Here is a 14,745-nt window from a genome sequence, read left to right on the forward strand (position 1 = left end):
TGTACGCATGAAAATGAATTATTTACACGTTAAAGCATGAAAATGAAGGAGATCTGGAATCAATTAAAACCAGAAAATGGGGGTACTACAGGTCACTGCTTTAAGCCCAATGCTTAATAGCTTTTAGTGCAGCAAACTAAAATAGCATGGTACAATGCACAAGCTTTTAGAATCATATTACAGCGGAAGAAACGTGTGCAATTTAAAAAAAAAAACGTACGCACAGTACCTGCACGGATGTTATAATCGTTCATAACTTCAACTCCTTCTCAACCCACAGCCCTCATCTTCCCACAACATTCCAAGGTCTGGCAACCTAGGAGTGGGTACAAAAACACAATATCCCCTCGGACACGCCTTAGCACCAAGAGGCCCCTGTGCTGGGCACAGTACGAATGCCCATTACGTTGTTTTGTATTACAAAGCTTGATTTTCGAGTACTCTAACGAGTAGCAGCAAATTACAACCTATGAAAACTGGCACAAAGAAATATTACCTGTGTGGGAGAGATGACAGCTGGAGAGGGCACTAAAGAAGGCGGTGTGTGCACAGCATGTCCGTTAGTTTGGGAAGCAACATTGGGGGCGGCAGGGGATGGGATAGGAAGCATTGGTAGCTGTTGATTTTCGCCCTTGACCGAGAGAACCAGCAGGCAGTCAGTACTGTCCTGGGGAGGGGGACGGAGGCAGAGTCTCTTAGGCGAAGGGGGCCCAGGATCCCCACAATAGACCTGCACTGGATCATACATGGTGCGCTTAACTGCTATCGGCACCTCTGGCTTGGTGTCTAGTCCCCCACTGGGTTTAGGCAGGATGTAGGGAGCATTGCTACCTTGCAGGGGTCGGTGCTGGTAGTGGGTGCCATTGAGGGCTGCAGTTGCCACATCTATCAGGTAGGGAGGCCCAAGGCGGGTCCCGATGCCAGCAATGCTGTTGAGCGTGGCGACTGAAACGGCACCGATGCAGTGGTTAGTGTAGGTCTTGGAGAGCTTTGCTGCCTTGGAGAGCATCTGCATCCGGGTGCCCAGTAAGTTCTTGCCAATAGCCTTGTTTTCGTACCAGGTGACATCACTCTCGCTGCAGTGGTCGCGGGGCCTCTGGAAAAAGGCCCGGCAGAGAGGGTTCCGCTTAGACAAGTACTTGACAAAGCTGGCATATGGGCAAAATTCAGTGCCAGTCTCGTACATGCGTGGTAAGTTCTCCTCGTCGCAGCTAGGGTTACCCAATACTGCCCCTGTCCCACCACCCTCGACCCGCTTCTTGCTCCACGAGGAGGAGCGCGACTTGTGGTAGGGCCCAAGTGCCTTGAAGTAAACAAACTTGCGCCCATCTTCGTCCATAGCCAGGCCAAAGGAGCCCTCCTGCAGTTCACGCTGGTTCTCACGCCCCCTTGTGCAGAAATACATGCAGGCCTCAAACCAAACTTTATTGAGCAGTCCGAAGGGACTCTGGATGCTAAATACACTAGAGGTGTAGAGTCGACGCAGGTCCGAACGTGTAATAGCTTGCTTTTGGACCACGGGCCCGGCGCCCTGCTCCTCCAAGCGCCTGATGACAGCGGCAAGGGTCAGGTTGGCCGCACGTAGTTCTGGGTCCTTGGTCAGGTCCAAGGTGCGGCTGAAGGGGGGCTCGTTGAGGTAGCGATTGAGCGACGAGCGGATGCTGATGAGCGAGCTCTTGCTGTAGAGTTGGCCGCTCTTGGAGCGCGCCTCGGCGTAGAAGGAGCGCAGTACGCGGCATAGCGCCGCCTTGTCCATGCGCTCAAAGTCCGGGCTCTGCGCCTTCTCGCTCAGGTACTCGCGGAAGATGCGCACCGCGTAGCGAGTGGCCAGTCGCGTGTTCTCGCTCAGCCGCGCGCGCTCCGGCGGCCGCGGGGGCTGGTGCTGCTGCAGCTGATGCAGCAGCAGCAGCTCGTCCGCCTCCAGAGCCGCGGCGGCCGCGGAGGAGGAGGGCGGCAGTCCCGCTTCCTGCGCCACAAGGTCGGCGTCGCCCTCCTGCTCGGTGCCGTCTGCCATGAGCAGCCTGTGCACGGGGGCCAGCTGCCCGCCCGGCTGCAGGATGCCCTCCTCCCATCCCAGGGCCACCCCATCCTCCTCTTCCAGGATCCCAGGCTCCCGGCCGCTGTCCAGCTCATCGTAGTCCTCTTCATCCAGCAGCTCCTCGACGTCGTCATCATTCTCATCTTCTTCGTCGCCCGGTATTCGCACCTCTTGGATGTCGTCGTCGTCCTCCTCTTCCTCCTCCTCTTCTTCTTCCTCCTCCTCCTCCCCTGCACTGCCGGGCTGTGGGAGCAGAAGGAGGCGGGGGTGCTGGTCGTCCGGGCCAGGCTCCCCTCCTACTGCGCCCCCCGCAGCCGCCGGAACGGTGCCGCCGCAGTCCCCGCTGCCAGGCATCCTCGCCATATTGCCTTCCTCTCCTTATGTGCGCCCAGTCCTCGGGCCAGGGCGCATGCGCTATATTGGACCGCGGCGCCGAGCGCTTTTGTGTTTTAATGACCTTCAGCTACCGGGAGGCACAGCCGCCCCTTAAAGGGGCCGCACGCCCATTGTCAGCCGGGCGTCACCACTCCGCGCAGGTACCCTTGGGTGAGGGGCATGAGAGGTAAACAAGAACTCGTCGGGGGGCGCCGCAGCGGCACTTACCATGTCCTCTGAGGGCGCACACCTGCGTGGCTTGGGCTGAGGTGGGCTCCCTGGCTCTATGGCTGCTCAGCACCGCCAGCCTTGCCCGCATCATCTGCGCCCGCGGGCAGGGGCTGAGCCTGTGCGGTCATGTGTGCGCCCAAGGGAAGGCGCCTCCCCCGCACTCAGGCACAGGTGAAGGCCGGAGGGGAAGCAAGGCGGAGAGCGTAGGGCAGGCATCGCCAGACTGTCAGTCAGGGAAGGGGGGAGAAGGCGGGAAGAGGAGAGCAAAGCCACGCACTGATGGGGGAAGAGAGAAAACAAGTACAGTTGAAGCATAATGGGCTCATAGCTCAGGGAAAGAGGTTGGGGGCAAAGACTATAGCCACTGCCGGGGAGAAGTGGGAGACCAGGCCAGCTGCATGATATAAGGGCATGTGCGAATAGATCACACTAGGCGAATGCATGCTACGCAGGTGAAACGGGGACGACGTGTGTCCGGAAGCCACGACAATTCTACCCAGCAAGCCCAAGGTGCAAGGGGAAGCATCCTCAACACAAACTAAGCGGAGCAAGAGGCCGCAGAAGCAAAGGTTATGGGAGAAATGAGGAAAACAAAAGTAATACAGGGCTGTGTGGCAGGGTTGCGGGTGTCGTCTTAGACTAAAGGGAAATCTGAGATGCACATGACCCGATAGAATAGAAAGAGCAACATCAAAACCGATAAACAATTGGCACGGTGCCAGGAAGCAACCTGGATTGAGGTATACTTGGGTATAGGGAAAAAAGAGAGGTTAACTAATGCATGCTTTAAAAGCGCTGAATTAACAGAAACATCAAGGATCTTAAGATGAAAAACGTAGACTGAATGATGTTAAAGAGAATGAATCCCAGAAGACACCTTGGGGAAAGGGCGCTGTCGAATTACAATGTGCAGCGACAGTCCGATGCAGAGTCAGACTGGGAGGCTCTTTGAGGACAGGCTGGGCCGTGTGCACAACAGCAGCCCGAGGGCAGGTGAGCCAAGCCTAGGGTGGAGGGCGCGGGGGAGGGGAACCTGCGTCACCCACGCCTGCTCCCCCGGCGATGGCAAAAGACTGCTGGAGAGCAAGGACCACATTTTTGGAATAATTCGCGATCCAGAAGGGGCTCCTGGGGCTGTTTCACCACTGAAGAGCACCGCCATGACCACCGCAGATTCGCGCTTTAAGTCGTGTACAGAAAACTTTACCATGAGGGCAGCGGGCATGCACAAAAAATGCTGCCCATGTTAAAAAAAAGTTACTGTAAATATACGTTGTGTGCCATGGCTTCTTAAAAATAAAAAAAAACACTACACGTGTTTTTTTTTTGTATGTGTTGTGTGCGTGTGCCGGTTTTGTAAGCGACTAACACGTTTCCTGCCACACGAATGAAGCAACATTCGGGTAGCCAGGCCCCAGGCCATAACTGCCGCCCGCCCATGACCTCATGTCCCCGTGGCGTAGCAAACCAAAAGGACTCGAGTGTAAAGGCCTCGTTTCCTCTTGCAACTTTACATAAACCCTCCATCGAGTAGCCCAACACATTCCAATTATAAGTCCATACCTGAAAAACATTTCCTTGTTGGAGCATTGTCACCCGGTCAGAATCAGAGCACTTTTTTTTGCGGAGCAAACTATTGGAACACAGGGGCAAATCGACTGGTTAAAAATAAAAGCTGGAACCAAGAAACTGTTAAAACACGTCCCAAACCGGAACCAACCAGGGTTTTGCAAATAGCCGTGCAGTTGATGTCCGCACATTCCAAGCCATCAACTGGACCCAGAGGCCAACCACCGGCAATGTTCTTATTTGTTTTTCACATTACACAATTGTAACAGAGATCACGACATTTACATACCATTTGCAAACATGGAACTTTAAGTTTGTCTTTAGGTAGCACTGTATGTTTTGCAACGTGTGGCTTCTAAATGCAAGTTTAAAAGGTTAAAAATGTGGATCCGAATTTCAAACATTTTGCCTAATTAACTTTTTTTTTTTTTAACTAGACGTTGGACGCTCCGCAGAAAAAACATCTCTTAAGTGCTACACAGAAGTAAACAATAACTCGTGTGATGGGTCTTGTGGCGAGACTAGTTTGAATGGTCCCACATTACAATGCAGATTCCACGACTGTGCCCAACCCCCGTTAATGACCATGAAAGCCCACAGCAGGGTGGTTGCGCATTGTAGGTGCCCTGTGCCCGCCTCGGACCAGAGCAACGTGTTGAGAAAAGAAAAGCACTGGTCTCCAGGGGGCACTGCACCCTCCTGCGGCCAACACGAGCATCTACAAAAACAATGGGAGGTTGGAAAAATAAACGGAAAGCCATACAATCCAACTGTCTCGGCAAGAGGCGCACACGCTCATTATACCCTATTAATGGACATTGATCAAGCATTCCTAAAATTACACAATTCAGCGACGTGGTGACAGACACCGATGCACTACTTTCATTTATAGCAAATGAACCCTGGATTCCACCGCGAGTGTTTTTTTCCTTTCGAAACCAATTCAGACTTCCAACTTTACAGTTCCACAGTTAACCAACAGGAGCACACATTTTGCGCCAGAAGGGAATAGTTTCTTACCTGTAACTCCATTTCTCCAGCATTGGTATCTTTCATGGATTCACATGCTTTGAATATTCCCCGTCGTCAGGCTGGGAATCCCCGGTACATTATATAGACCCTTTCCCGTAGGAAAACTTTTTCGACGCTTATGCGTCCTATCCACCTCGTTTTGTATCATGCGTGCCCGTGCCGTCAGGACGTCATGATATAAATACAGGCCCCGCCCCCGCGCTCCCTCAGATTTCGGCCCCCAAAGTAGTGGGGGAACCGGTTTGCATGATCAGGGGAGGCAGGTGGGCGCATGTGAATCCATGAAAGATACCAATGCTGGAGAAATGGAGTTACAGGTAAGAAACTATTCCCTTCTCCAGCATTGGATCTTTCATGGATTCACATGCTTTGAATAGATTACATAGCAGTACTACCCCCAAGAGGAGGTGTGCATGCAAACCCCTATACATTCTTCGCAAAAGGCCGTTCCCTAAGATTATGTATACATCAGTAATAGTTTACATAGGGAAAAAACGGACCACATACAGTCATAAATTCCACAGGATGCCACCCCGCAGCCGGGGCTTACCTTACTGGAATAGGTGTCGAAGCACCGCCTGTCCCATCCGGGTGTCTTCGGCATGTTGCTGCGACAGGCAGTAATGGCGGGTAAAGGTGTGTGTAGTCGCCCAGGTAGCCGCCATGCAGATGTCCCCTAGAGGGACTCCGGCCCACAGTGCCGTCGACGATGCCGCTGCTCTAGTTGAATGAGCTCTTGGCCGTCGTAGAAGAGGCTTCCCTGCCTTGGAATGGCAGTACGAGATGGTAGATGACACCCATCTTGAAAGTCCTTGCTTTGAAATGGCTTTTCCTCTAGCACCCAACCCATAGGCCACAAACAGCTGTCTCGTTTCTCTGAACGGTTGCGTACGATGAAGATAAAACTTGAGAGCCCTTTTTACATCCAATGTGTGTAGCATGCGCTCCGCTCCCGAGCATGGCTCCGGAAAAAACGTAGGCAACACGATAGAAGAGTGTTTATGAAACACCGAAGGAGCTTTTGGTATGAACTGTGGGTTAGTGGCTAGGACTACCTTGGTCTTGAAAAATCGTAAGTATGGTGGGTCCACCATTAGAGCCTGAACTTCTGAGATACGTCGGGCTGAAGTGATGGCCACCAGGAAGGCCAATTTCCACGACAGAAACTTCAGAGACGATGATGACATTGGCTCAAACGGAGGTTTCATAAGAGACGTTAAGATCAGATTGAGGCTCCACTCCGGTGGAAATTTCTTCTCTGGAGGGAAACTCCGAAAGAGGCCTTTAAGGAAGTGCTCAATCAGGCGGTCGCTGAACAATGGTGCCGAGTGCCGTCGACGAGTAAACCTGGAAATGGCTGCTAGGTGTACTTTTATTGACGACACCGACAGGCCCATTTGAGCTAATAACAGCAAGTATGGAAGGAGCTGTTCCGGCCTAATCGATTGCGGGGCCAAACCTGGTTGATCCTCACACCATTGACAGAACCTTTTCCATTTGTACGCGTATGAGGCGTTTGTGGAAGGTGCTCTTGCCGCTTGCAGGATACGTCGACAGTCCTCCGGAATCGTTAGCCGACCAAATTCGGCGAAGTCAGGAGCCAGGCCGTCAACTTGAGGCTGTCCGGGTCGTGATGCCAAACGACACCCTCCTGTCGAGACAGAAGGTCGGGGGTCTTCTGGAATCTCATCGGTTCCGCCGCCGCTAAGTGTAGTAGGTCTGAAAACCACACTTGTCTGGCCCAGTATGGGGCCACCAGAATTACCCGACATGGGTACCTGAGGATCCATTGCAACGTCCTCCTGACAAGGGGAAAAGGAGGAAATGCGTACAGGAATTTGTTCGTCCATGGGAATGAGAACGCATCCCCCAGTGAGCCCTGCTGAGGCCATCTGCTTGCGTACTGATGGCATTTCTTGTTGTTCTTCGTTGCAAACAGGTCTATGGAAGGGTGTCCCCATTCCTTGAATACTTGTTGAAGTTGTTGGTCGTTCAGCACCCATTCGTGAACTTCGTTCATTTCTCTGCTGAGGGCATCGGCTTCCACGTTTTTCACTCCTGGTAGGTGAAATGCTAAGATTTGTATGTTGTGTTGAAGGGCCCAATGCCAGATTTTCTGTGCCTCTGTCGATAGGGACCTGGAACGTGTCCCTCCTTGTTTCCTCAAGTAGAACATCGTAGTGGTGTTGTCCGTCATGACACGCACCACCGAGTCCCTCAGTTGCGGAAGAAAAGACTTCAGAGCCCATCGCACTGCTCTCAGTTCTAGCAGGTTGATATGCAGGGAGGACTCCTGCAAAGACCACTGGCCTTGTACCTGTAACATATCCAGATGAGCTCCCCATCCGCTCAGCGATGCATCCGTCACCACCGTCTTTTGGAACTCTGGTTCCAGTAGAGGCATCCCTCTCGTTAGGTGAGTAGACACTTTCCACCAGCCGAGTGCTTGAACTAGTTGTTCGTCGACGACCAGTCTGTCGGACCAGCGACCTCTGCTCTGCGCCCAACGGTCCGCTAGAAATTCCTGGCAAGGCCTCATAAACAGACGGCAGTTGTTTATTAACGGAATGCAGGACGACATGGTCCCTAGCAGGGACATGTACTTGCGCACAGAGACCTTGGTACCGCCTCTCCATTCCGACGCCTTGTTTTGAAGTTTCTGAATTCTTTCGCTGGATGGTTTCACCAGGCTTGTGTGTGTATGAAACTCCGCTCCTAGAAAGACCAAGGTCCTCGAAGGCTCTACTGAGGACTTGTTGAAGTTTATTGCGAAGCCCAGTTCCTGTAAGATGGACATTGTGGCTCGTAGACTGTCTCGTGTTTGTTCCTTGGATGACCCTCTGATTAGCCAGTCGTCTAGATATGGATAGACATGATGACCATCCTTCCTTAAATGGGCCGCTATAGGGGCCAAGCACTTGGTGAACGTCCTGGGGGAGGACTTGAGCCCGAACGGGAGGACCTTGAACTGAAAATGCTTTCTCCCGACGACGAATCTTAAATATCTCCTGTGTCGTGGGCGTATTGGGATGTGAAAATAAGCATCCTGAAGGTCTAGTGAAGAGAGATAGTCCATGGGTTGCACCGATCTGATAACCTCTTGGAGTTTTAGCATTTTGAATTTTTGGCTCTTTAGCCACTTGTTGAGTACCCTCAGGTCGAGAATGGGCCTCCATTTGCCGTTTGGCTTTTTGACAACAAAGAACCTGGAATAAACTCCTTGGCCTTCCTGTGCCACAGGAACTCTCTCTACCGCCCCTTTTCGCAACATAAGCTCCGCCTCTTGTCGTAGGATTTGGAGGTGGGGCTGTGTCGAGAATAAAGGAGGAAGACGCGGAGGCTTGTCTTTGAATTGCAGCGCATGACCCATGCGAATCGTGTCTAGGACCCATCGATCTTTGGTGATGCATTTCCATCGGTCGAAGTGATGAGAGACTCGACCCCCCAGGACGTTCCGAAGGCCGTCATTGGTTGCTGGTTTGCTTGTTCTTCGTTGACGACGGACCTGAGCCTCGCCGCCTGGAGGCTTGATAGTCCCTGCTTCCACGTGCCGACTGGGACGCTCGTCTGAACCCTTGTGAAGAGTACGAGGGCCTGTTAAATCCACGGTCCCTCGAGGCTCCAAAGCGGGAGTTTCCAGAAGCACCTCTGAAAGGGCGAAAAGAGCGAAAATTTCTACCCGTTTGAAGGGCGCCGAGGGACCTAGCAGTATCCGTGTCTTCTTTCATCCCTTTCAGCGCTTCATCAACTTTTTCGCCAAACAGGTGCTCCCCTTCGCATGGCATGTCCAGGACTTTGTACTGTACTTCAGGACGGAAAGTAGTACATTTGAGCCACGCTTGTCGACGAAGCACTACTCCATGGTTGATTTGTTTGAAACCAGACTCTGCTAGGTCCACTGCGATATTAATAGCGTGGTTCGAGGCCTCCTCGCCGTCCCGCGCCAGTAACATAGCTGCTTTTCGGTGTTCGTCTGGCAGGTGTTCTAGGATAGGGGCTAATTTGTGCCACATTTCCCTATCATATCGTGACACGATCGCTAAGGAATTGGCTGCTCTTACTGTCGTCGCTCCGACCGAGAGCACCTTCTTTCCAAATGCGTCCTGCCTCCTAGCCTCGCTTTCCGGTGGCGTTGAACATTTCTGCTGGACCCTGGCCTTCCTAGCTGCTGCCGCCGACACCACCGAGTCAGACAAAGGCTGTGATGTTAGACATTTTGGAGTGGACTCAGGAGCTTTAAACTTTTTCTCGATCCGTCCCTTTATGGCTGGTTCCGAGAACGGATGGCGCATCGTTTTGAGACCTTCTTGCCACACGTGGTCAAGGATTGGGATGGCAAATACCGATTTTCTCCTTTGACCCATATGGTCAAAAAGGAAACAGTCTTTCCTCTGCTCCTCAGGAATCAAGCCGAATTCGGAACACGCTTTCCCCATCATTGCATGGAAGGCTCCCACATCATCAGGGGGAGATGGCTGTGTCTGGCTCCTCGTAGACTCCAATTCTACATCCGAATTCCATGTCGGGTCCCTCGACGGTGACAGGGAGATGTCTGACCCAGAGTCATCATGTATAGAGTCGGACTCCGACAACTCACCCTCCTCCTGAGCTCGAGGACGATCTTTTACCGCCTGGGGAGCCGATGGGTGATTCGTCGACGAGCGAGCCGTACAAGTTTGCTCGTCGACGGAAGGTACAGACAGAAGTGACGATGACGTCCCAGGTTGAGGGAACTGGGTATCCAGCCGCTGTAGTAGCTTCTGAAGAGTATTAAGCACATCCAGAGACAAAACTGTCTGGGGGTTCAGCAACGTGGATGATATAGGTACCATACCCCCGCTCGCACTCGTCGCCGTCGTCGTCGACGTGGAAGGCCGTAAGCCTAAATCCAATGGCTGCAGAACCATGTCACCTTCCCCTTCCGCCGAGCAGGCCGTGTCTGGCTGCAGTAAGACCTCAGGGGGGATCGGGTCATAGACCTCAGGCAGCCAAGCCATAGACTGAGTTTCCGTCGACGAAGGAATCCCAACCGCTGCTGCTTGAACGGTAATAGGCATCGTCAACGACACCGAGGTCGACGAGGAAGTCGTCGTCGTCGAGCCTTTAGACTTCGTTGTCGATTTTGATGCCGACTTCCCGGCTGAAGCTTCTCGACTCACGGAAGACCTGGGACGGTCCCCTGAGGAGGATTTAGACAGCGCCAGCCTCTCCGTCTTAGATGATGAGGAGGAGGAGGGCTTTTTATGAGATGAGGAGGATCCAGCATGTTTCCCCTTATGCTTGTCCTCAGGGCGAATTTCTGCTGGCCGCACCTTCTTCGATGGAGGCTCCGACTTGCTCCTGGAGGCCGTGGAGCCAACTTCCGAAGCCGGGTAGGCACCCGCTCCGTCATTAAGCCAGTCGACCAGCCTTCTTTTACGGTCCTTAAGGGTTTTTTGGGAGAAACCCTGGCATATCTCACATGTATCCGCCGCGTGGTGCGGGTGGAGACAGTAGATACAGTCCATGTGGCCGTCTCCTTCATAAACCTTTTTGAGGCCACAGGTTGCACATGGACGAAATAACGCCTTTCCAGACATAATTCTCCAGATTTGAACTTCGCTTACGCGAAACAGACAAAAAAACAATCTAGTTATCACTAGTAGTAACACGAAGATCCCACTGCTTTGAAAGACGGTTGAAATCTGAGGGAGCGCGGGGGCGGGGCCTGTATTTATATCATGACGTCCTGACGGCACGGGCACGCATGATACAAAACGAGGTGGATAGGACGCATAAGCGTCGAAAAAGTTTTCCTACGGGAAAGGGTCTATATAATGTACCGGGGATTCCCAGCCTGACGACGGGGAATATTCAAAGCATGTGAATCCATGAAAGATCCAATGCTGGAGAATGTACATACACTTTCTCCCTCTCACAAAATGGTTACTACGCCTCCTAACGCGTACATGGTGCATATAACCATCACACTATAGAGAGTATAATCGCAGTAGAGAAACATGGCTGCCAGCATGTCCAGTTTCTGGTGGTAAAAGGCTGAAGTCACTGTCATCTAATGCATAACTGCTGAACCCATATGCATGCATGCATACTTGTACATTGCCGATCCCATACCCTCACCCAGAATGATTTGTCTTACGCGTTGTTTGTTAGTGTTGGCAATAAAAGGCCGTAGGTTTTATTGTACAGGTATGGTTATGCAGATAACAATGATCACATATCATGATAAGTAACATACTTTTTGGGCACCGGGACTTGGTGTTACCCCCTCTGGCTCGTGTCCGCCTACTCATGTCCCACAAATTGTTGTGGGCACTCTACAGTGCCCTGCACTTCTTTTCCTTTGTTGTTCTCCCTTATTTGTAGGGTGGGAGGGTTTTGTGTTAAAGAAGCAAAGATTTTGGAAGGCACTGAGTAAACACTGCACCTCCTGTGTGTTTAGGCCCCCGTTCAGGGTCCACAAACTGTTTTCTCAGAGCATGCGGTTCTGTATTTATAAGACCCAGGGAAGCCCTGGGTCTTTGTTATGCGTACTAGTGGGGGCTGTTATGTTTCAGCCCCCGGCCAGATAGCCGACTATCTGGCCCCCTAGGGGTGGGGCAAGTCTTTGAACCTGGTCCCTGCCTGCCTGTTGGTTTCCTTAGGTGCTTAGCACCTTGTTGCATGAAAGAAGGGTGAAGTGATTGTTCACACTTCACCCTTCCTCAGCATTGTGTAGGTCAGACTGCGCGTCTTTTCGACTTGGAAGGGGGGGGTGGAGGGGGGAGGCGCAGCGAAGGGAAAAGGTTTGGCTGCCCCTCTCCGGGCCTGCTGAATGGTAACAGCAGTTACTCTGCCCCGCTTTGTGAGGCACTGCAGCATTGCCCATAACTGCTGAACCCATATGCATGCATACTTGTACATTGCCGATCCCATACCCTCACCCAGAATGATTTGTCTTAGACGTTGTTTGTTAGTGTTGGCAATAAAAGGCCGTAGGTTTTATTGTACAGGTATGGTTATGCAGATAACAATGATCACATATCATGATAAGTAACATACTTTTTGGGCACCGGGACTTGGGGTTACCCCCTCTGGCCCGTGCCGCCACACGTGGGCAGGTTGTCGGCTGATCACGTTCCCCCAAAAGTATTTCTTACTTACAACCCCTAGAAGCTAGAGTTGCTGTAATTTCACGGAAGAAATGTTCCATGCCCTTGATTGATAGGTGGGTGCAGTCTTTGTGAAAACGGTTGGGTTCACCCAAAGTAATGGCTGGGTGCTTTATGAAGCCCAGCACTCTTGCTGTGCAAAATTTTTCTAAACCTCTGTTCATTTTTCATCTGGAAATGTCTACAGATTTGTAGCATTTGGCCCCTTGCCATTTCTTTCTGGGTAGGATGGCCGAGAAGTATATTTCTGTTTCTTTCCAATTGTGTGAGAGGCCTGCGAGAGAGGAGCACATGTCCTCAAATAACTTTCTCCTCCCAAAAGATACTAGGTCATTGCCCCCTAAATGTATGATCAGGAATTCTGGCGGATCTGTGTATGCCACTAGATCTGCTAATGTTTCGTGGATTTCTGCCCATCGTAGGCCTCTGTAACCCCACCATGATGCAATGGTGTTCCTGAAGGGTGGCCTTTCTTTGGTCTCCTCCGCCCTTCGACCCGTCCTGAAGATAAAAGAGTGGCCGACTATCCATGCTGATTGAAACGTGGTCCTCCCTTCGCCGGGTGTTTCTGTATGAAGGGAGGGGAGAAAATAAAAAAGGGCGGGGGGTGAGGATGGCTGGCTAAATTAATTGCGGTTTGATGTACCTTTTGTAACAATCTGATTTCCAGCCCCACTATGTTTTTCAGTTGTTGAGGGGCTAATCCTCCCTGCCATGCTGAGGTGGCAGCCCATATTCTGAAAGAATGAGTGCCCAAACCGCTAGGGTCCCACCCAGCCCTTGTGATTGCTTTCATCAGCACCCCTTTGAATTGGTAGCGGCTTAGTGCCGAAGCATCCTTATGGATCAAGAACCTCCCCCCAACCTAGGGTCTTTGTAAATAATAGAGGTTGGTAATACATACCAGGCAGTTTAGTGCCTCATCGATGCCACAAATGTTGATGGTTCTTTTAGTCCCAGTTTTTGATTTTTGGATTTCTATGCTGATGCTCTCATTTTTGACCCCGACTTCCATGACGCCCAACCCGTTGCTGGCCTTGGTGCTGGACGCGATGAGTTCACTCACACGGAAAGCCCCGAAGTATGCCAGGAAAAAGGCTGTTCTGAACAGTAGGATCTCGTATGGATGCCAGCATATGGCTTCCAGCTGGTTTGTAATATGTACCAGTTTGCTGAAATCAAGGGGGCGGTGGGTGTCTACCCAGGGGCCCTCTAATCTGCCCCAACCTTTTAATGCATAATTAATGAGGGCACTTTGGGTGGGGTCTGAATCACCCCGTAATTTTGAAAAATATGAGACTGCGACTAAGTGTCTTTTTTCCCCCGTCTCTTAAAACCTTGTTCATGCGCCCATTTTAGGAATATTTCTATGTCTTTAATTGTTATTAACTCTACGTGTTCTATGCCTGTGGACAAAGACTGTTTGCAAGCACTTACTGTATTGAACAGCGGTGGTGCCTGCCAGTACTTTCCCTGCCATCTCTGTGAGGAAGCCTAGGGCATTGTTTGGCACCCGTTTTTGAAGTGCCTGCTTCCTGTTGGACATCCTGGCCCTCTGGCGCCGACGTTGATGTCGTTCTTTTTATTGGCACCTGTTTTTGAGGTGTCTGGTTCTTGTTGGGCATCCCGGCCTGTGCTCTCCGGCGCTGGCGTTGATGCCGTTATTTTTGATTTCCCATTATTTTCCAGCATTCCGCTGGTATTGGAGTCATCTGTTCTTAGGCGTGCGCTGCTAGCTCCCGGAATCTTGGCCACTGAAAGTGAGATAAAGCATCCACCATGTTATTGTCTGTACCGGCGATGTGCTTTGCTTTGACTACAATGTTTTCTTGTAGTGTGACTGCTGTGATGGCTCGTAAGACTTTTAGCAATAAAGGGCATTTGGTAGACCTTCTGTTTATGGAGCCTACTACTGCCATGTTGTCGCACCAGACCAAGAGTTCCGCGTTAGCTAGCTGCCTGCCCCAGATGTATAATGTTAGACAGATGGGAAATATTTCTAGGAGGGTGATGTTTTTTGTCCACCCTGCCTGTTGCCATGAGTTGGGCCAGTGTCCTGCCACCCATTCTGAGTCTAGTATGGCTCCAAACCCCTTGCTCCCGGCTGCATCGTTGTAAAGGACCCTTTTTGTCCATGTGTTCAAAGGCGTTCGCCAAAGTGAGATCCCATTGAAATTGAGGAAATTCCTCCAAATTTCTAGATCTTGTTCCACCTCTGCGCCTAGTCGGATGTGTAAGTGGGGTTTGGTCAAAGATTTGGTTTTAAGTTCCAGGCTTCTGGAAATAACTCACTTGCGGGATTATTCTGGCAGCGAAGTTAAGACTGCCTGCTAAAGATTGGATTTCTTT

General features: G+C 51.4%; 1 protein-coding gene across 3 annotated transcripts in view; it reads right to left on the reverse strand.

The window, feature by feature from the left end:
* The window catches only part of KCTD1 (potassium channel tetramerization domain containing 1), a 506,279-nt gene that overhangs the window by 171,452 nt on the left and 320,082 nt on the right, over positions 1-14,745 (reverse strand). Inside the window, exon 1 of one of the 3 annotated variants that reach the window (XM_069620947.1) lies at positions 2,642-3,041. The exons of 1 other annotated variant lie outside the window; for it this stretch is intronic. In XM_069620947.1, the coding sequence (XP_069477048.1) occupies positions 2,642-2,644 (3 nt within the window). In that variant the 5' untranslated portion in view covers positions 2,645-3,041. Of the gene's footprint in view, positions 1-496; positions 2,495-2,641; positions 3,042-14,745 lie in introns of those variants that run through there. One more of the 3 variants, XM_069620944.1, reaches the window with a different exon arrangement.

This window comes from Ambystoma mexicanum, chromosome 5q, assembly GCF_040938575.1.
Source record: "Ambystoma mexicanum isolate Mex_15411 chromosome 5q, UKY_AmexF1_1, whole genome shotgun sequence".
NCBI classification, from domain to species: Eukaryota; Metazoa; Chordata; class Amphibia; order Caudata; family Ambystomatidae; genus Ambystoma; species Ambystoma mexicanum.